Source organism: Salmo salar, chromosome ssa05 (assembly GCF_905237065.1).
Source record: "Salmo salar chromosome ssa05, Ssal_v3.1, whole genome shotgun sequence".
Lineage (NCBI taxonomy): Eukaryota > Metazoa > Chordata > Actinopteri > Salmoniformes > Salmonidae > Salmo > Salmo salar.
In genome coordinates, this window is record NC_059446.1 from 20,757,021 (window position 1) to 20,778,411 (window position 21,391).

At 42.7% G+C, this 21,391-nt stretch overlaps 2 protein-coding genes across 3 annotated transcripts in view; one reads left to right on the forward strand and one right to left on the reverse strand.

Moving 5' to 3' along the window:
• Positions 1-1,128: 1,128 nt before the first annotated feature.
• On the reverse strand, positions 1,129-12,908 carry gpc2 (glypican 2). Its single transcript, XM_014199157.2, has 11 exons — positions 12,345-12,908; positions 8,351-8,509; positions 7,829-7,963; positions 7,196-7,371; positions 6,700-6,780; positions 6,408-6,573; positions 5,959-6,089; positions 5,338-5,484; positions 4,858-4,994; positions 4,304-4,476; positions 1,129-4,030 (listed from the first exon to the last, which is right to left on the reverse strand). Exons 1-11 carry the CDS (start codon positions 12,514-12,516, stop codon positions 3,759-3,761), a joined length of 1,749 nt encoding a protein of 582 aa, XP_014054632.2. The 5' UTR covers positions 12,517-12,908; the 3' UTR covers positions 1,129-3,758.
• A 3,132-nt stretch (positions 12,909-16,040) lies between these two features.
• The window catches only part of stag3 (STAG3 cohesin complex component), a 54,623-nt gene continuing 49,272 nt past the window's right edge, over positions 16,041-21,391 (forward strand). For both annotated transcript variants that reach the window (XM_014199154.2, XM_014199155.2), the window contains exons 1-3: positions 16,041-16,150; positions 16,431-16,549; positions 16,722-16,824. In XM_014199154.2, the coding sequence (XP_014054629.2) occupies positions 16,512-16,549; positions 16,722-16,824 (141 nt within the window). In that variant the 5' untranslated portion in view covers positions 16,041-16,150; positions 16,431-16,511. The remainder of the gene's footprint in view (positions 16,151-16,430; positions 16,550-16,721; positions 16,825-21,391) is intronic.

Here is a 21,391-nt window from a genome sequence, read left to right on the forward strand (position 1 = left end):
TAAAACCAGACTGAAGAGTTTCGTATACATTGTTTGTCTTCAGGAAGGCAGAGAGTTGCTGCGCAACAGCTTTTTCAAAAAATTTTGAGAGGAATCGGAGATTCGATATAGGCCGATAGTTTTTTATATTTTCTGGGTCAAGGTTTGGCTTTTTCAAGAGAGGCTTTTTTACTGCCACTTTTTGTGAGCTTGGTATACATCCGGTGGATAGAGAACCGTTTGTTATGTTCAACATAGGAGGGCCAAGCACAGGAAGCAGCTCTTTCAGTAGTTTAGTTGGAATAGGGTCCAGTATGCAGCTTGAAGGTTTAGAGGCCATGATTATTTTCATCATTGTGTCAAGAGATATAGTACTAAAACACTTGAGTGTCTCCCTTGATCCTAGGTCCTGGCAGAGTTGTGCAGACTCAGGACAACTGTGGAAGCCAGAGGAGGTTGGTGGGAGGAGCTATAGGACTGGCTCCTTGAATGTATTAATGGAACACAAACGCTTCAAACATGGAAAACACGTTTGACTCCGTTCAATTGAGTCCAAGCCATTATTCCATTACAATGAGCCCATCCTGCTGTAGCTCCTCCCACCAGCCTCTGGTGGAAGCTGAATATTGAAATGTCTTATCTTTTGTTTTGTGTTTACCCCAGCTACAAATAAAGTTGTCTATTTTATCCTGTTGTAGTGCAGATGCATCAAGTACCCTGTGGCTAAGACATACCACATCATGCATAAGAGCACAAAGGAACATCACCCCATTAGAGAAGACATATCTTTGGGTCCAACTGCATAGGCACAGGGACTTTAATACACTTCAATAAAATTAATTTAACAAAATAGTGAAAAAGCTAATTTTAAGATTTGTGTACGTACACAATGTTTACAAGCTTAACAACTCTTTTGAAGAGCACCCCACCCCCCAAAAATACATAATTCCATGGTTTTCAGTGGTTTTCCCTTTTTAGTTTTTTAAATGGTTGCATTGATATCATACTGTACCTCTGAATCTGTCTGACTGCCATGTTGATATTAATACAAATATGAACACTAACATTAGCCCCACTAGCAGCAAGAATAAAGTTACCAGAAGAGACTTGAATTCAGAAAACGTTAAAAATGGATTTACAGACACAATATTTTCTTGACAGTTTAATGAAACGGACTAATCTATTTCCCAAAATTGTTACATATTAAAGTTGTACTATCCTTTTACAGTAATGGAATGTGGTATCTTATATGGGAGTGTTGATATGAGGTCATAGTGATTCCACTAACAGACTAGAAACCAAAAGTTTGAATAAAACAATCGCCATCCAGTGACCACTCATTCATTTGAATTGTGCACTTTGATAGTCAAAAGCATCTATCATCGTTGAATTTAATAATGATGCTTCATTAAATAAACAGACAAAATCCATATTTAGACCTGGCATACATCACCACTCCCACACAGACTTACTATCCTAACGTACAAGGTTAAGAACCTTAGGAAACATACAATCCCCTCAAACAAGGGATCCTGCAATTGGTCATTAAAAAAAAGAAAAAAAGTAGTGTGCTTGAATGTTCTCAATACATTATTGTATTAACCATCTTTCCATTTCTATTACACTTCTCTCTTTTTACAAACTTTCATTACCTTTTCAACCTCTTGTCTTGAATCAAGTTGATCTGTCTCTACTTTGTAGAGCTTTTTCTATTAAGTTATGATTTAATACTTGCTGTAAGTGTTTGCTCTATGCTTGGTGGAGACTTGAATGTCGTTGGCTACTTTTTCTCATCTTTAACCAGTCTTGTGTCATATCAGTTTTATTGAAGTTCCCAGTCAAACATTCACCCTCGCTGTTGTGTTAGTAAATGAGACATTTAGGAAAGAATTGTCTGAGGTACATTTATGGTGGCTTTTCTTTAGGGTTGACACTCACCACACCTCCATTATACACATTTATCAATCACACATTTCTTTAACAGTCAGAGCTCATTCAACCAAGCGGCCATTGGGATTTTTGTTGGTTTTTAGAAAAGTTCATACAAAAGTTTAGACTAAGAGCACCATTTTGTAACATCTATCAACACCCCATTCCTTCTTTTTTTACTAAGCCTTACTCAAACGATACAAAACCACACACACACATGCTGCTCCCAACCTATCATGAGTCTCAGGTACAATCTCTCCACGGAAGATCTCATGGGAAAATTTGGACGAAGGCTAGTCCAGTGGCTCTCAAATATCCCTGGTTAATATCTCGCCTTCAAACAAAGACACATGAAATGCATGTCCAGCTGTGTGGTGAGGAGAAATTCAGTAAAAATGCTATTCTACTTTTTCAATTGTTTCAAGGACACGTTATTGTAAGCTTTCTAACAGACAGTGCAACACAATCCTCTCCTTAATGCACTGCTCCCATAAAAAAAAACATTGACTTGCTTTTAGTGTTATTTACGCATCAGTTTGTCTGGTTTGAAGGAGACCTAAGCTTGTGATAAGCAACTGATCCCACAATGAAGTGGCGATTGATGAACAATGAAATGGACATTAACTTCACAACATGCCAATGTTACAAGGAAGCTGTCATCTGAGATGCACATTCCATAGAAACCAGCACATATAGGGGACCTCCAGGACCAGGATTTGGGGGAAATACTGCCCCTAACACTTCCAATCAATTCCTGCATCGAAATAAAACAACACTTATATCAATAAATAAAAAAATTACAAATAAACAGAATAAATTAGCAATCACTTCAGGGCAGGCTCCACAAAATGGTGGCATGCTCTAAGCACATTCCTAATAAGACCCTGACCTTACCGTTTATCTTTTCATTCACTATAAGTTCTGTTATACCTTCCACATCTGACTAAAGTATGTGGAGGCTTTAACATTAAGTTATAATTTTATTGCTGAGTGGACAGTGCTCTTGTCTATTTCTATGGGCACAAGCACTGTCCATGACACAAACTGTTCACACCCCTCTAGTTGGCAAAGAACATTTTTGCTATTTTAAAGCTAATTTCCTGTTATTCTACACATTTTGCCACGGGGTGGAGAAAATGTTGCAGTTTTAAAGCTAATTACCTGCAATTCTACACATTTTGTTCATGTAATACCTGAGGGACTCAAACATTACAACAAATTCAATGGGCTAAAAAACGTTAGCTGACAAGGGTTAGTTCAGGGCTGCCCAACCCTCTTCCTTGAGATCTACCCTCCTGTGGGTTTTCAGTCCAACCCTAATTTAACACACATTATTCAACTAATTAGCTGCTCAACAAGACCTTAACTAGCTTAATCAGATATGAAAAATTAGGGTTGGACTGAAAACCTACAGGACAATAGATCTCCAGGAAGAGGGTTGGGCAGCCCTGGGTTAGTTGATCTGCAACTTGCACCACACAGTTTGGGATCCATTGGGATAGCCAATCACAGGAAATGTAACTTCCCTTGTGCTTGAATACATTTTCCACAAGGAGATTATTTTGTGCTGGATTCATGCACATTTTAGATTCAACTCCTCTCTTTCTTCTCTAGAATAAGCAAACGTATCTGTCTGATGATTAAATAGGCACACTACACCCCTCCTCAACCCAACCTCAGCTGGGTCATATTCAATAGGCACCAAACAGAAGAAACTGCCTGAAACAAGATGGGATTGACTGGATTTATCCAATAAGAAATGCTTATTTTCATTTTGTGTTGTTTCAAAAGGTTTTTTTCATTATTTGCCATAATGAACACAACCCTGAGCTTCAGGCTGTAGTAACTGGCTATCTCCACATGGGGGCGACAGTGACCATAACTGATAACCAAAACAAAACCGCCAGCGAGAAGAAGGCTGGCCGGCTGACAGCTGAGATGGACCGTCCCTTGCTCCTGTTCCACTTTGATCCGGTTCGGTCTCTGACCCGAGGGGGCTTGATGGGTGTCTGGGGGTTAAGTGGGGGCTTACTGTAGGGAGGGGAGTAGGGCCTGTAGCCAGGCCAATCATCACTGTACCTCTCCCCTCCGCCGCCTGATCCACTGCCCTCTTCGACCTCACCTTCAGGGAGAGACATGATAACAGACAGACAGAGCGACAGACAGAGCGACAGACAGAGCGACAGACAGAGCGACAGACAGAGCGACAGACAGAGCGACAGACAGAGCGACAGACAGAGCGACAGACAGAGCGACAGACAGAGCGACAGACAGAGCGACAGACAAAGGGCAGTTAAAGAGTGCAAATGTTGGGGGGACAGTAGTAATAGGATTAGAACAGGATGACGAACCAGTCATAATATTTCTGTTTGGTGGGTGGTTGGGGGGGACTTACTGTCCATGAAGTCAGTGTCCTGTCCAGCCTGTGCATGTTTCAGTCTGTTGGTGGCTACTCTGAGCTCCATGATGAGCTGTCTGGTCCTCACGTCTGGCCTGGCCATGTCCACCTCTACCTCTGGGTTATTGATCTGACCCATTAGCCCATCGCCTGTCACGTCAGGGAGGTACCTGATACACACACATCAAAATGACATAGCTACACCACTGAAACTAATATCAATATGATAACAAAAACACTAAATATCAGTTTGATACATTCTTAGTTACCTGCTCGCACGCACAAATCTCCATCTTCTCTGTCCCTTGGACTAACATCCTCCTCCAGATCTGTCTCTTATCGAACACCCACCACCCCCTGGTCCACACCCACCTCCCCCTGGTCTGTCCATTCCAGCCTCACACCCACCTCCCCCTGGTCTGTCCATTCCAGCCTCACACCCACCTCCCCCGGTCTGTGCATTCCAGCCTCACACCCACCTCCCCCTGGTCTGTCCATTCCAGCCTCACACCCACCTCCCCCTGGTCTGTCCATTCCAGCCTCACACCCACCTCCCCCTGGTCTGTCCATTCCAGCAGCGGTCCTCGTTGGTGACGTCGGCAGCCATGTTCTTGTCGTTACAGATGGTGTGTGGGAGAGACACCCAGAAGCCCCGCATGGGCCGCAGTCGCTCCTTCAGCTCTGACACCTGGAGGCGGGCGGACGGAAACTGGTTGATGCAGGCTGTAAAGTAAACCCTTATATAGCTGTTGAACATATGGAGGTGGGAAGCTCATTTTAGCCACGTCGTCGTCATCAAACAAACTAGAATTTACTGTATATAAATGGCTGTTGTTGAACATATGGACAGAGAGAGCTAACATGGGCATAAACTACAAAAAATAATTGGCTTGAATATTAATTGCAGGTAAGAATTAATCTTTGCCTCTCCATCTCCTCCCCCCTTCTCTTCCCCCTCCCCTCTCTTTCCTCTCACACCTCACTCTCCTTTTTCCTCCTCTCCTTTCCTGATCTTCCCTCTCCCCTCCTACCAGTCGGTCCAGGTTGGTGCCTGCAGCAGTGGTGGGCTTCTCCTCAGGGCTGAACGTACGAAAGGGTCTCCTGTTGCCCCCTGACTCCTTGGGGGAGCGCCGAGAACGGCCCGGGGCCAGTCTGGGACTCCCACAGCCCTGGAACACCTAGTGCCAAACCACAGAGATAAAGCTATGTATCTATATGGATGTATCTCTGCAGCAATAAGGGTGAAACATGGATCTAAGAAAAAAATTGCATCCCAATATTATCACGTACGTTAATAATGGTAGACAGTGGATACTTAAATTAAGAACAATATATGAAGAATAATATGATAACTAGTAAAATTGCACTATGCAGTTTTTACAGGTACTTCCACAATTCGATCAAGCAAAACAAAGGGGTTTTGGACCCAAAATGGTCTTCCATGGGCAGTAATACAACTGTTAAACGTTAAGTCTTGTTTCAACCTAGGATGACAGCCGATGTGCATCTTATCAGCCATTCTATTATCTATATTCTATGATGTACATTCTATGATCTAGATTCTATTGCACTGTGGATGTATAGCACATTCTTATAATATCCCTCAATCCCCTCCTCCTCCCTCCATCCCCTCCTCCTCCCTCCATCCCTGCCTTAGTGGAGGTGGCGATGCTGTTCTCCTGCATGTGCATGATGGCCTCGGACACTTTAACAGAGATGGAGTCTGCAGCCAGCTCCATGTTAAAGGGCCCCTCCAGCTTCTCAGATACTTGATACAGAGCATCTGACAGAGTAGAGAGTGAGAGATGAAAGATGGAGCATTGAATAAAAGTGTGAAAACAGAAGGATGAAGGTAGGAAAGGGAAGAGATCTAATAAGAAAGATATACATTTTGTTTTTTATGATGGGTGCAATGTTCAAAACTTTAGATAGAAATGCAACGTATAGAATAGGCATGACTCATTTATTCTGTAGAATAGAAATGCGAGTAGGTTCTATACAGTACATTTCTACATGCATCAGGTTTAACATCCCACTCTACCGAATCAGCCCAACAAAAGCCACCCACCCCCCCTAATGCCCACCTCCAATCTCCACTCACCAATGAAATTGTTCCACTCAGTGTCCAGATCGGCTGTATTGGCCAGGCAGCCCTTCAACACGTTAAGGCAGAGGGCATGGCAGGGGCGCAGGGAGGGCATGCCTCGACACAATGGGCAGTACCACTGACGCATCAGGGCACGCACACACCCCGCACCAGCACTCAACTGGAGGAGGAGACGAAGAGCAGAAGATGTAGGATGTTAGGGAGATCAACGGAACCACTAAAAGCAGACCAATAGAAGAGAGTATTCTTCTTAATATAAGTGCACGGCCACATACACACAGTGTACCTTTGCTGCCTTGTTGACAATGTCACGGCCTGTGGCCAAGCCTTGAACCAGTGCTCTGGCTGCAATGAATGCCCTGGACACCTGAATGAAAGAGATCAGCTAATAACTTCTGATACAAATCTACTCTACTGTATATCAATGCACTCAGCTCATTGTTTTCAAATAGTTCTCTCTAATACGATCGCCTATGTGCTACTGTAACGTTATCGTTGAGTTTCAGTGGTAATTTGAATTACTTATCACACCGGCTTCTTTTGTTAATTATGGTGACAAACATTACAAATCGGACCAACTTAGAGGGATAATTCAATCAAATTACAAAATACATATTGGTTTTCTTACCCTGTAAGCAGTCTATGGACAACGTAATACCAGTCTATGCTTTGGTTTTGTTAACCCAAATTCCAAAATGACATATTGGTAAACTATGCCTTTAATATTATTAAATATGAATGATGTTAGTTTTCAGTTGATATACCAACCAAGTCTGCCTGACCTGTAAGCCTAGTTTCCGGGGCAGGTCCCCAAAGGGCTGCAGCTGCTCTGCATGTTTGTTGACACACTCCAGGTACTCGTCACTGAACTGGTACTGGGGGTTGACCAGAGAGAAGACCCGCTCCACCAGTCTGGACCAGAACTCTGATAGCACCTCTGTCAGGCTCACACTGCCCCCTGTAGACAAAAGAGGGAAAACACTTAGCAAAATAAATGGAAAATTTGCATTTCTTGTTGGATAAGTCCAAGTACTCATTCCCTGTTTCAGTCAGTTTGGTGCCTAATGAAAATGGCCCTAGGTTAGGTCAGTCTGTTACTACTTGTTCAGACAATTTGTTGTTGTCTTGTAGACAAAAGAGGGAAAACACTTAGCAAAATAAATGGAAAATTTGCATTTCTTGTTGGATAAGTCCAAGTACTCATTCCCTGTTTCAGTCAGTTTGGTGCCTAATGAAAATGGCCCTAGGTTAGGTCAGTCTGTTACTACTTGTTCAGACAATTTGTTGTTGTCTTGTCAAACAAGGCAAAGATGTAGCATTGTCGAACTGATGAGACGGTGAGGGAAATGTACCATAGTGACACAAGTACACAAATGCAAAGTCCAACACGAGAAAGAGAGAGAGACCCCATTAACCTGAGTAGTATCGACGGAGCTCCACAAACAGCTCCTGGAAGACATTGGCATTCTGGGTGAAGAGGCGCCCGTATGTCTTAGTAAACATCTGATTCATGGACTTTTCCGACAAGTCTATGAGCTCCCTGAAGAACTCTGAGAGAAGAGAGGAAGGAATGAGACGGTCAAAAGCACGATACGGGGTAGACAAGTTCGTAGTCCGACACCACTGGGATTCAATACCACATTCTCACCAGTTCTCCACACCCCAAAGAAGAATTCAGTACCACTAAACCACAAGTTGTTGTGATTCAGTGGTTGCACTGGCAGTTACTCAGGTCTCAAGAACCATTGTCAAGAATAAGCTAGCTATGACTAGCTGATCCCCACTATAGGATATTAGTCTAGCAATAAAGGTACTTTTAGCCCTCTCAATAGAACATTTTACATACCACTCCTCAATGTTGTTGTCATTTTACATCACACTATTTATAGTGTTCCCTTATGCATCCTTATTATGATTGGATTTGCATTCCAGCTCACCGTCAAACTTGTGGTGCCTCTGTGTGAAAGTGGTGAGAAGGAACTGGCTGGTGTCGTCGATGGCCGACAGGAAGTCCGTCTCACTTTGGTGGGCCAGCGTTTCCTCCATCTGACTGGAGCAGCAGGTGTAGTCCTGGGGACACAGACGCAGATGCTCGCCTGGACCAATAGAAAAACAGACAGGGTCAGATGCGAGCCAATGACAGACGTGGACAAGAGGTGTGTGGGCATATTGAGGTGTTAATCTGAACCAATGGTAAAACAAGACGGGATCAGATATGAGCCAATCAGAGACTGGGACAAGAGGCTTGTGTGGGCATATTGAGGTGTTCACCTGAACCAACGGTAAAACAAGACGGGATCAGATACGAGCCAATCAGAGACAAGAGGTGTGGGAAGATGCACTAATGGTGAAGGCCAAAGGATACAGCAGCGCTTGCTTTGACGTCATCAGCACTGTGAAGTCAACTTATGGTTATGGTTTAGGGGAGACATTTAGGCTACCTCAAATAAATCAGTATTTTTACCTCCTTTAGAGATGAAATGAGAGGGGGAGACGTAGAAAGAAGGGCTGATTCGCACCCACACTGACGGTGATGCATATGTGCTTGATGCGACCGCGTTACCTGCTAGACCAGCCTCAAACAGGTTTCTTCCCAAAATGACTTACCACCACTGCATATAAATGAGCAATGTATTAGGGCTTTGGTGATAACAGTATCACAATATTTTTTTACATGGATTTTTTTTCTTTACATGAAGAAGACCAAACTCTTTGGTCCTTTAAAAACCTGCTCCATGTAAATATTGCGTGCTATATCTTGGAAAGTAAATAAATGTGGATGACAACATAATGTTGGTTTCCAACATTAGTTTCCAACATTAGGGCTGTTTTCCTAAAGAAGTTAAGTCCACTTTGTGTTTTGTTTCCTTGCCAAGATACTAACAAGTATCCCCCAGCTCTACAATGTATCATATGAGAAACACCGCATAATCAAGAACTGATCATTCTACCCTGATTCTACCTTTATTGGAAAATGTCAATTACCCTTCGTTGTGTCATGCTACCATGATTTTTCAAATGCTTTCATTCAATATAATAGCTCACAAAGTAGGCCTACTGTGTTCATTCATTGAATGTGTATCAGTTTAGAACACACACCAACTCTACCAATGTGGCAGTGGTTCTTCTGATCAGGCAGATATCCTTCTTCGTAATCTGTCTGTCATTAATAGAGCCTTATTAAACATAAGGTAGTAATTGAAAATGGGCATTTATAAACATGAATTATTAAAACACAATCCATGGTTGCATCCCAAATGGCTCACTATCCCCTATATAGTGCACTACTTTCGACCAGGACACATAGGGAAATAGTTAAAAGTAGTGCACTAGATATGGAATAGGGAGCCATTTGGGACGTAACCCGTGTCTTTGTTCACCAATGGCCAGGTTGGACTTATAACATGACCGGCGGTAATGATATGCAAACATTAACAACCAGTAACAAGTCGGCAATCTCCAATGTCTCAACGTGGGTGGAAAAAACATCTTATTGAGGCAAACATAATATTACTCCATGATACCGACACCTGATTATTTTTCCTCCGAAAAACTTGGAGTGAGGATCCCAACTCCAACCTTTTATTTTTGGCTCTAGCTTTAATTTCTCCTCTGTCGCTCATTACCAGCCCTCTCTCATTCCTCCAATTCTACTCTCCCTCTGATCATCCCTCCTTCTCTCGGCCATCTGCTCCCCTGGCCCACGGGACAAGAAGAGCCAAGACCCAGACAGAGAAAACCAGACACACAGACACAATCAATATTGCAGTTCTCACATTCAGCAATCACATATAGCCTACAGTCAAACCACTCAAACAAACCCTCATACATACGAAGGCGTGCAAAGCAGTACAACAAAAATCAACATTTGACACTCAAATGTCACTTTAAAAAGGGGCAATCAGCAGTTGCTACATACATTTTTGGACTTACAAATGAATTATATATACCCATTGATTCTTGAAAAATATAACTTAAAAATGCCTCATGAGCTTTGTTCAACTGTCATACCCCATCAGAACCAAAAATACACTACATGAACAAAAGTATGTGGACACTGGCTTGTCGAACATCTCATTCCAAAATCATGGGCATTAATATGGAGTTGGTCCCCCTTTGCTGCTATAACAGCCCACTCTTCCGGGAAGGCTTTCCACTAGATGTTGGAACATTGCTGCGGGGACTTGCTTCCATTCAGCCACAAGAGCATTAGTGAGGTCGGGCACTGATGTTGGGCGATTAGGCCTGGCTCGCAGTCAGCGTTCCAATTCATCCCAAAGGTGTTCGATGGGGTTGAGGTCAGGGCTCTGTGCAGGCCTGTCAAGTTCTTCTACACTGATCTCGACAAACCATTTCTGTATGGACCTCGCTTTGTGCACGGGGGCATTGTCATGCTGAAACAGCAAAGGGCCTTACCCAAACTGTTGCCACAAAGTTGGAAGCACAGAATCGTCTAGAATGTCATTGTATGCTGTAGCGTTAAGATTTCTCTTCACTAGAACTAAGCGGCCTAGCCCAAACCATGAAAAACAGCCCCAGACCATTATTCATCCTCCACCAAACTTTACATTTGGCACTACGCATTCAGGCAGGTAATGTTCTCCTGGCATCCCGGATTTGTCAGTCGGACTGCCAGAAGGTGAAGCGTGACTCATCACTCCAGAGAACTGCTCCAGAGTCCAATGGCGGCGAGCTTTACACCACTCCAGGTGACGCTTGGCATTGCACATGGTGATCTTAAGCTTAGGTTGTTAGGCCATGGAAACCCATTTCATGAATCTCCTGGCAAACAGTTCTTGTGCTGACGTTGCTTCCAGAGGCAGTTTGGAACTCGGTGGCGAGTGTCGCAACCAAGGACTGATGATTTTTACGCGATCCAGCACTCGGCTGTCCCGTTCTGTGAGCTTGTGTGACCTACTACATCACAGCTGAGCCGTTGTTGCTCCTAGACGTTTCTACTTCACAATAACAGCACTTACAGTTGACCGGGACAGCTCTAGCAGGGCAGAAATTTGACAAACTTACTGGTTGGAATTATATCCACGTTGATAGTCACTGAGCTATTCAGGAAGGCCATTCTACTGCCAATGTCTGTTTATGGAGATTGCATGGCTGTGTGCTCAATTTCATACACCTGTCAGCAACGGGTGTGGCTGAAATAGCCAAATCTACTAATTAGAAGGGGTGTCCACATACTTTTGTGTGTGTGTAATTTTATATAAAAGCTTCTTTTACTCCAACTTTTGTAAACAAATAAAATGTAAACAAAGACTATACAGCCTCAAAACATGGATAAAACTATAATTTCGATATCATGGATGGTTAGTCCTTGCATCCATAGTTCTGTCTATGAATTTGGGAGTGATTACATTTCTCCAGCCCCTTCCCTCAGCTTTTTACGGAAACAGGGGCAGGGACCCTGTTTTGTTATTGTTTCCTAATGCACAATTGCCGCTTTAAATATCCACAGCTCACTATCTTTGTCTGTCTGCTCTGTCTCTTGAGCTCTCACACACACCCCTTGACAATGTCCCATGATAACGCAACAACTAACAACAGTTCTCAAGTGTCACATGCACAACACATTAATTATAATAAATGAAGTCTTCAAAAAAATAAAGGTTGATAATGATTATTTTCTTTCAGTCATTCCCAGATCAGTCTAAAACAGCCATACTAATTAGGGGCGAGGCTCTTTGTTACACACCGGTGTTAGCAATTTACTCATCCCATAAATAAGCCTTCCTGACAGACAAACCTGTTCATTCTCAATTTCGCTTTGTTCAGCAGTTTCTATCACATGGCATATTATCCAGTAAGGCTATACCAAGCGGTCTCTCAAACCCTTCATGTTGCGTAAAATAACATATAGCCTACGTTTGATTATTTTTTAACAATAAACACCAGTTTACTTTGAATAGCCCGTCTTACCGGAGATTTGAGTCAGCGGGGCAGTGTTCGTACTGTAGCCCTTCTCTGCGTACACATGCCGTGTCTCGGAGCAACTCCTACTCGCTGTTACCGGGCCCCAAGTCCATGACAGGGCAGCCAGCGTGCAGAGCAACACCGGGGGGTACTTCTGAGCGTATAGCCGGGAAACCATCTTCCACTGTGACAGTGTCACTCACGGTAAATAGGCGAATTAATGGTTGACAAAAGATTGGCGACCAGGCAGCTCAAAAATGACAAAAGTAACGAGAAACTAAGACTCTAAGGCAAATAAATCCCTCGAAAAATCTATGGAATTATCTCCAGTTCCCCATTTTGTCTGTGAAAAGAAACACCCCAACAACTTCCAAAGATCAACTAGTCTATATTTTTCCAGAAGAAAAATAAATAAATTGACAATTGGTCTGGGTGCCGTGAATAAATGAGCGCCTGGTTTGTCGGGTGCTCAGGTCCCACCTGGTGATTTCTCCATCCCTTGTCTAGCTATCTGTTTCAGAACAATGAGCGGTGCAGCACGAGGAGGGCCGAAAGGGGTGAGGTGCGGCCATAGGGGGGCTGTTATAGCAGAGCCACCGCAAGGTCCTAAATTCGCAACCGCCAGACTGAACTATTATTGCCACTACAACCCCATGCGAAAAATGAATCACCCTTTTCTACATAAAAAAAATCTATTTGCAGGCACACAATTTAAATAGACTCAAATCAAAATCTCGCTGTTCTAAGATTTTTATACGTTTATTGACTTGCATACCTGAAGAATAATTAATCCCATATTTGTGTTTCTGAAGGTCACATGCAAAATGTTGTCCAGCCACCAGACAGTTTTGCAAATTGGGTATGTCATACAAGATGCAACCGTTTCCATGGCCAGCAAGTAGGTCAAATTTACAGAAAAATTCATGAAATCCATTGGCTAATGCAAACAGGCTTTTCCATTGAATTATTTTTTTAAATTATTATTAATTGCTTGACTACAGTAACAAACCAATGCAAATGTGATCAGCAGTCCAGTACTAACACTGGCCCATTAAATGTAAATTGAGAGCTATATTACCTCTTTCATGATAATTTGAGCCCCTATGGGCCCCCAGAATCCAGATGTAGCCTATTGTGAGAAAGACATAATAGCCAAAGATGATTCCATCTTCAACATGAACATTCTGCAGTCATAGTGTTGTACATGAAATGTTATAATCAAAGTAGCTAACACATGATCATACAGTGGGGGAAAAAAGTATTTGATCCCCTGCTGATTTTGTACATTTGCCCACTTACAAAGAAATGATCAGTCTATAATTTTAATAGTAGGTTTATTTGAACCGTGAGAGACAGAATAGCAACAAAAAAATCCAGAAAAACACGTCAAAAATGTTATAAAATGATTTGCATTTTAATGAAGGAAATAAGTATTTGACCCCTCTGCAAAACATGACAGTACTTGGTGGCAAAACCCTTGTTGGCAATCACAGAGGTCAGACGTTTCTTGTAGTTGGTCACCAGGTTTGCACACATCTCAGGAGGGATTTTGTCCCACTCCTCGTTGCAGATCTTCTCCAAGTCATTAAGGTTTCGAGGCTGACATTTGGCAACTCGAACCTTCAGCTCCCTCCACAGATTTTCTATGGGATTAAGGTCTGGAGACTGGCTAGGCCACTCCAGGACCTTAATGTGCTTCTTCTTGAGCCACTCCTTTGTTGCCTTGGCCGTGTGTTTTGGGTCATTGTCATGCTGGAATCCCCGGCTGAGGGAAGGAGGTTCTCACCCAAGATTTGACGGTACATGGCCCCGTCCATCGTTTGATGCTGTGAAGTTGTCCTGTCCCCTTAGCAGAAAAACACCCCCAAAGCATAATGTTTCCACCTCCATGTTTGACGGTGGAGATGGTGTTCTTGGGGTTATAGGCAGCATTCCTCCTCCTCCAAACACGGCGAGTTGAGTTGATGTCAAAGAGCTCCATTTTGGTCTCATCTGACCACAACACTTTCACCAGTTGTCCTCTGAGTCATTCAGATGTTCATTGGCAGACTTCAGATGGGCCTGTATATGTATTCTTGAGCAGGGGGACCTTGCAGGCGCTGCAGGATTTCAGTCCTTCACAGCGTAGTGAGTTACCAATTGTTTTCTTGGTGACTATGGTCCCAGCTGCCTTGAGAGCATTGACAAGATCCTCCCGTGTAGTTCTGGGCTGATTCCTCACCGTTCTCATGATCATTGCAACTCCACAAGGTGAGATCTTGCATAGATCTTGAATAATTGCACCAAATGTTGTCACCTTCTCACCAAGCTGCTTGGCGATGGTCTTGTAGCTCATTCCAGGCTTGTGTAGGTCTACAATCTTGTCCCTGACATCCTTGGAGAGCTCTTTGGTCTTGGCCATGGTGGAGAGTTTGGAATCTGATTGATTGATTGCTTCTGTGGACAGGCGTCTTTTTTACAGGTAACAAGCTGCGGTTAGGAGCACTCCCTTTAAGAGTGTGCTCCTAATCTCAGCTCGTTACCTGTATAAAAGACACCTGGGAGCCAGAAATCTTTCTGATTGAGAGGGGGTCAAATACTTATTTCCCTCATTAAAATGCAAATCAATTTATAACATTTTTGACATGAGTTTTTCTGGATATTTTTGTTGTTATTCTGTCTCTCACTGTTAAAATAAACCTACCATTAAAATTATAGACTGATCCTTTCTTTGTCAGTGGGCAAATGTAGAAAATCAGCAGGGGATCAAATACTTTTTCCCCACCACTGTACGCCTACAATCCAGTCTACCACAGTGTTGAGTTGGCCTGGGCCTTAGTACACTTGCTTGAATGGAGGAAAACATATTTTTAGGTCTGGTGAAGACCTGCAAAAGGGGGTACACTTGTGTGTGTTTTCCTGCCAGCACTGCCTGTGAAACAGATGTTACTTTTCAACCACCCCCAGGCATTCTTTGCCTTATTCCGTTATTGATCAGTATTGGTGAATAGGCTATATGGATGTAGGCAGTGGATAATTTAAAGCAGTAATAATTTTAAGTCATTTAGCAGACACTCTTATTGAGAGCAACGTACAGTAGTGAGTTCATACATTGTTGTACTGGTCCCCCATTGGAATCAAACTCACAACCCTGTTGTTGCAAGCACCATGCTCTACCAACTGAGCTACACAGGGCATAATATATGAGACTGTAATATACAGTATCAAAAGATTATCCTATCAGAATTACAATCATTTCTTTATCCTATTAAAAGATATGCAGACTCTAAAAGTATGTTGAAAATAGCACAACACAACCAGTATATTTTTCCTTTTGTAGTTGGATGTGAGAGTTTGTGTTATAGACATAGCCTATGTTGAGAATTAATGGGGTCCTATGGTAACACAATCAATGCCTATATAATTCCAAATCGGCTTTTCAAAAGTGTTAGGTTGTACTTTTTTAACGGAACGTCCCTTTTATATATCATTAGCGCTGACATATGGTCAGTATTCCTTCTGTATCTTGCTATAAATACAATTATTAAGGGTGTAAAGCCTGATCTTAGGTCGGTTGTCTTTAGGGCCAATCCGTTCACAATTTTTCGTTACCGTGCGAAAATATGTGCTAACAACCAATCATATGAACCAGATCACAAATTGTCAGCCAATCGCTGAACTCCACTGAGAGTTGTGTGATTTTCGCGCCGGCGCGTAGTGTGTATTTTTTTCCAGTGATCGTCTGTCATCGGATCTGAGGGAAACTGTTCTATCCCAAATAGTTAGCTAGCTACCAAGTTATTACTTCAGATTAACACTACACTATTATCTAGGTAGGTAGCTAGAGACAATTTTGTATTATTTAACACATGTTTGTTGTAGTTAAAAATGTTAGCTTGCTAGTTTGAATTTCGCACTGTTGACTAACTTTTACGGCTAACGTTAAACAGCTAAGTTAACTGTAACAGTAGCTAGCTAGCCAGCTGTAATGTTAGCTAGCATGTTAGCTCTTGTCGGTTTTGCTTTTGCCAAGGCAGAATTGTAATATCCCGAACTCAATATGCTTGATCATATCCTTAAACTGTTGTTTCTTCTAATCGCCAACCTACTTAGCCAAGGTTTCTGAATCCAACCGTCATCTACATTTGTGAAGGGAACACTACAGTAACATTAACATTACCGCCTCACCAGAAAATGGAAGTGCAACACTCTGATGAATCAAGCCATGACAGGTAAATTAGGCTAGCTACCGGTAGCTAAACATGACAGTCATAGGTATCACAAATATAGAAAGAACCAGCTAGCTAGATAATTATGCAGACTTATTGCATTAACTAGATTAGCTAGATAGTGTGATTATTTATGACTTGTGTTGGCTTTGTTCATTAGTACTTTTCTTTGCAGTCTTGAGGAGATCGAGGACATCTCAGACTCTGGCAGTGACTTTGAAGTCCAGCTGAAGGCCATGAAGCGGAGAAAACAGACCACGGCACTACTAGGACCTCGGGTCTGTAATGTTTTTTTTCTCACACACACACACACACACACACACACACACACACACACACCACCACACCACAGGAGGTTGGTGGCACCTTAATTACAGGCTTGTGGTAATGGCTGTAGGGGAATGGTATCAAATTAGGGATGGGTGTGGCTAATCAAGTTCTGGAATTGACTTAAAAAATCGATCTTTAACCAGAGATCACATTTAGTTCAAATACTGTAAAACTATTTGGTCGAAATGTTGTCTTCAAGACAAAGTTAATGTGCTTTGACTATTGTTCAATTTGTACATGTGCATTTGCGGGACACAACACAAAAGAAACCAAGCCAAGCATCACAAAATTCTGCTCCCTAAAGGTCCTTTCCCCTTCATGTCTCACTCACTCAATTGCGTTTCCACCGCTCCCTCTACACGCGAGTGCTGAGTGCACCTACAGAAATAAATTACCATAAAAATGTATCTAACTGATGGGATACACAAGCTACATTCCTTGCCAAATGACTTCTGTTTTATCACATATTCAAAATGGACTGGTTAACTGAAGTGGGGAAATATGTGTTCCAACAAAGTTTTGGAATAATTGCGTAATTCTCGTTTAGGCTACTGTAAACGATGTGAAATGGCTAGCTAGTTTGCGGGGTGCTTGCTAATAGCGTTTCAATCGGTGACGTCACTCGCTCTGAGACCTTGAAGTAGTTGTTCCCCTTGCTCTGCAAGGGCCGCGGCTTTTGTGGCGCGATGGGTAACGATGCTTCGAGGATAGCTGTGGTTGATGTGTGCAGAGGGTCCCTGGTTCGAGCCCAGGTAGAGGCGAAGAGAGGGACGGAAGCTATACTGTTACACTACTTTCCGGATGTCACTAGCAACACAGCCACAAAGTCAACATTGGCTATTAGAGGTCGACCGATTATGATTTTTCAACACCGATACCGATTATTGGAGGGCCCAAAAAAAAGCCGATACCGATTTAATTGTCCGATCTATTTATTTATTTATTTGTAATAATGACAATTACAACAATACTGAATGAACACTTTTATTTTAACTTAATATAATACATCAATAAAATCAATTTAGCCTCAAATAAATAATGAAACATGTTCAATTTGGTTTAAATAATGCAAAAACAAAGTGTTGGAGAAGAAGGTCAAAGTGCAATATGTGCCATGTAAAAAAGCTAACGTTTAAGTTCCTTGCTCAGAACATGAGAACATATGAAAGCTGGTGGTTCCTTTTAACATGAGTCTTCATTATTCCCAGGTAAGAAGTTTTAGGTTGTAGTTATTGTAGGACTATTTCTCTCTATACCATTTGTATTTCATATACCTTTGACTATTGGATGTTCTTATAGGCACTTTAGTATTGCATGTGTAACAGAATAGCTTCCGTCCCTCTACTCGCCCCTACCTGGGCTCGAACCAGGAACACATCAACAAGGGAGAGCAGAGCAAGGGGAACAACTACTTCAAGGTCTCAGAGCGAGTGACGTCACCGATTGAAACGCTATTAGCGCGCACTTTAGTATTGCATGTGTAACAGTATAGCTTCCGTCCCTCTACTCGCCCCTACCTGGGCTCGAACCAGGAACACATCAACAAGGGAGAGCAGAGCAAGGGGAACAACTACTTCAAGGTCTCAGAGCGAGTGACGTCACCGATTGAAACGCTATTAGCGCGCACCACGCTAACTAGCTAGCCATTTCACATCGGTTACACCAGCCTAATCTCGAGAGTTGATAGGCTTGAAGTCATAAACAGCTTGAAGCACAGCGAAGAGCTGCTGGCTAATGCACGAAAGTGCTGTTTGAATGAATGCTTACGAGCCTGCTGCTGCCTACCACCACTCAGTCAGACTGCTCTATCAAATATCAAATCATAGACTTAATTATAACATAATAACGCACAGAAATACGAGCCTTAGGTCATTAATATGGTCAAATCCAGAAACTAACTCATTTAGAAAACAAAACGTTTATTCTTTCAGTGAAATACGGAACCGTTCCGTATTTTATCTAACGGGTGGTTTCCCTAAGTCTAAATATTGCTGTTACATTGCACAACCTTCAATGTTATGTCATAATTATGTACAATTCTGGCAAATTAATTACGGTCTTCGTTAGCAATAAATGGTCTTCACACAGTTCACAACGAGCCAGGTGGCCCAAACTGCTGCATATACCCTGACTGCTTGCACGGAACACAAGAGAAGTGACACAATTTCCCTAGTTAAAAGAAATTCATGTTAGCAGGCAATATTAACTAAATATGCAGGTTTAAAAATATACTTGTGTATTGATTTTAAAGAAAGCCATTGATGTTTATGGTTAGGTACACATTGGAGCAACGACAGTGCATTTTTCGCGAATGCGCTTGTTAAATCATCACCCATTTGGCGAAGTAGGCTGTTATTCGGAGCTATATTATTATATACTAATATTATTATTATTATTATTATTATTATTATATACTATATTATATTATTCCGGAGTTAGCCAGCTGAATAGTTTCATCAGCCACTCCTGGTCTATTCCGGAGCTAGCCAGCTGAAGAGTTCCATCAGCCTCTCCTGGGCTACAATCACCTATCCGGACCCGTTTTACTGCCGATGCGGAGCCCCATCGGGCCTTCACGACTGGACCACCGACGTTATCTGCCCGAGGGAATTATCCAACTGGCCCCTCCGTCGCGACGTAACCCGAATGCCCATCTGCGGCCCACTAATCGTTAGCTGTCTTATCGGCTGCTATCTGAATAGGTCTATCGGACAATTTTCTTGGGCCACTATAACAAACTATTTTGCCAATTGGACTGGTCCCCCCTACCACACGGAACCCCACTAATCTACAGACGGAATCGCACGAGGTGGCTAAAAACAGACCTCCATCTTCTACCAGCTTGCTACCTATGGCTCGGCTAGCTATCTAACTCTCACTGGACCCTTTGATCACTCGGCTAAGCATGCCTCTCCTTTATGTCAATATGCCTTGCCCATTGCTGTTCTGGTTAGTGTTTATTGGCTTATTTCACTGTAGAGCCTCTAGCCCTGCTCATTATACCTCATCCAACCTCTCAGTTCCTCCACCCACACATGCTATGACATCTTCTGGTTTCAATGATGTTTCTAGAGACAATATCGCTCTCATCATCACTAAATGCCTAGGTTTACCTCCACTGTACTCACATCCTACCATACCTTTGTCTGTACATTATTCCATGAAGATATTTTATCGCCCCCAGAAACCTGCTCCTTTTTCTCTCTATTTCGGACGTCACAGACGACCAATTCTTATAGCTTTTAGCCGTACCCTTATCCTCATACTTCTCTGTACCTCTGGTGATGTAGAGGTGAATCCAGGCCCTGCAGTGCCTAGCTCCACTCCTACTCCCCAGGCGCTCTCTTTTGATGACTTCTGTAACCGTAATAGCCTTGGTTTCATGCATGTTAACATTAGAAGCCTCCTCCCTAAGTTTGTTTTATTCACTGCTTTAGCACACTCTGCCTGAATCCTGGCTTAGGAAGTCCACCAAAAACTCTGAAATCTTCATCCCTAACTACAACGTTTTCAGACAAGATAGAACGGCCAAAGGGGGCGGTGTTGCAATCTACTGCAGAGATAGCCTGCAGAGTTCTGTCCTACTATCCAGGTCTGTACCCAAACAATTTGAACTTCTACTTTTAAAAATCCATCTCTCTAAAAACAAGTCTCTCACCGTTGCCGCCTGCTATAGACCACCCTCGGCCCCCAGCTGTGCTCTGGACACCATATGTGTTATACTGATTGCCCCCCATCTATCTTCAGAGCTCGTGCTACTAGGTGACCTAAACTGGGACATGCTTAACACCCCAGCCATCCTACAATCCAAGCTTGACGCCCTCAATCTCACACAAATTATTAATGAACCCACCAGGTACCACCCCAAAGCCATAAACACTGGCACCCTCATAGATATCATCCTAACCAATTTGCCCTCTAAATACACCTCTGCTGTTTTCAACCAAGATCTCAGCGATCACAGCCTTATTGCTTGCATCCGTAATGGGTCTACGGTCAAACGACCTCCACTCATCACTGTCAAACGCTCCCTGAAACATTTCAGCGAGCAAGCCTTTCTAATCGACCTGGCCCTGGTATCCTGGAAGGATATTGACCTCATCCCGTCAGTAGAGGATGCCTGGTTATTTTTTTTAAATGTCTTCCTCACCATCTTAAATAAGCATGCCCCATTCAAGAAATGTAGAACCAGGAACAGATATAGCCCTTGGTTCTCCCCAGACCTGACTGCCCTTAACCAACACAAAAACATCCTATGGCGTTCTGCATTAGCATCAAACAGCCCCCGTGATATGCAACTTTTCAGGGAAGTTAGAAACCAATACACACAGGCAGTTAGAAAAGATAAGGCTAGCTTTTTCAAGCAGAAATATGCATCCTGTAGCACAAATTCAAAAAAGTTCTGGGACATTGTAAAGTCCATGGAGAATAAGAATACCTCCTCCCAACTGCCCACTGCACTGAGGATAGGAAACTCTGTCACCACCAATAAACCCACTATAATTGAGAATTTCA

Bases quoted from the DNA above. Each gene is read 5' to 3' on its own strand.
- gpc2 (XM_014199157.2), bottom strand. From the start codon at position 12,516: ATGGTTTCCCGGCTATACGCTCAGAAGTACCCCCCGGTGTTGCTCTGC. The intron at 7,372-7,828 runs GTTAATGGGGTC...TTTTGTCTACAG, and splicing joins GCTCCGTCGATACTACTCAG to GGGGCAGTGTGAGCCTGACA. The intron at 4,477-4,857 runs GTGGGTGTGAGG...TGTGTGTATCAG, and splicing joins AATGGACAGACCAGGGGGAG to GTACCTCCCTGACGTGACAG.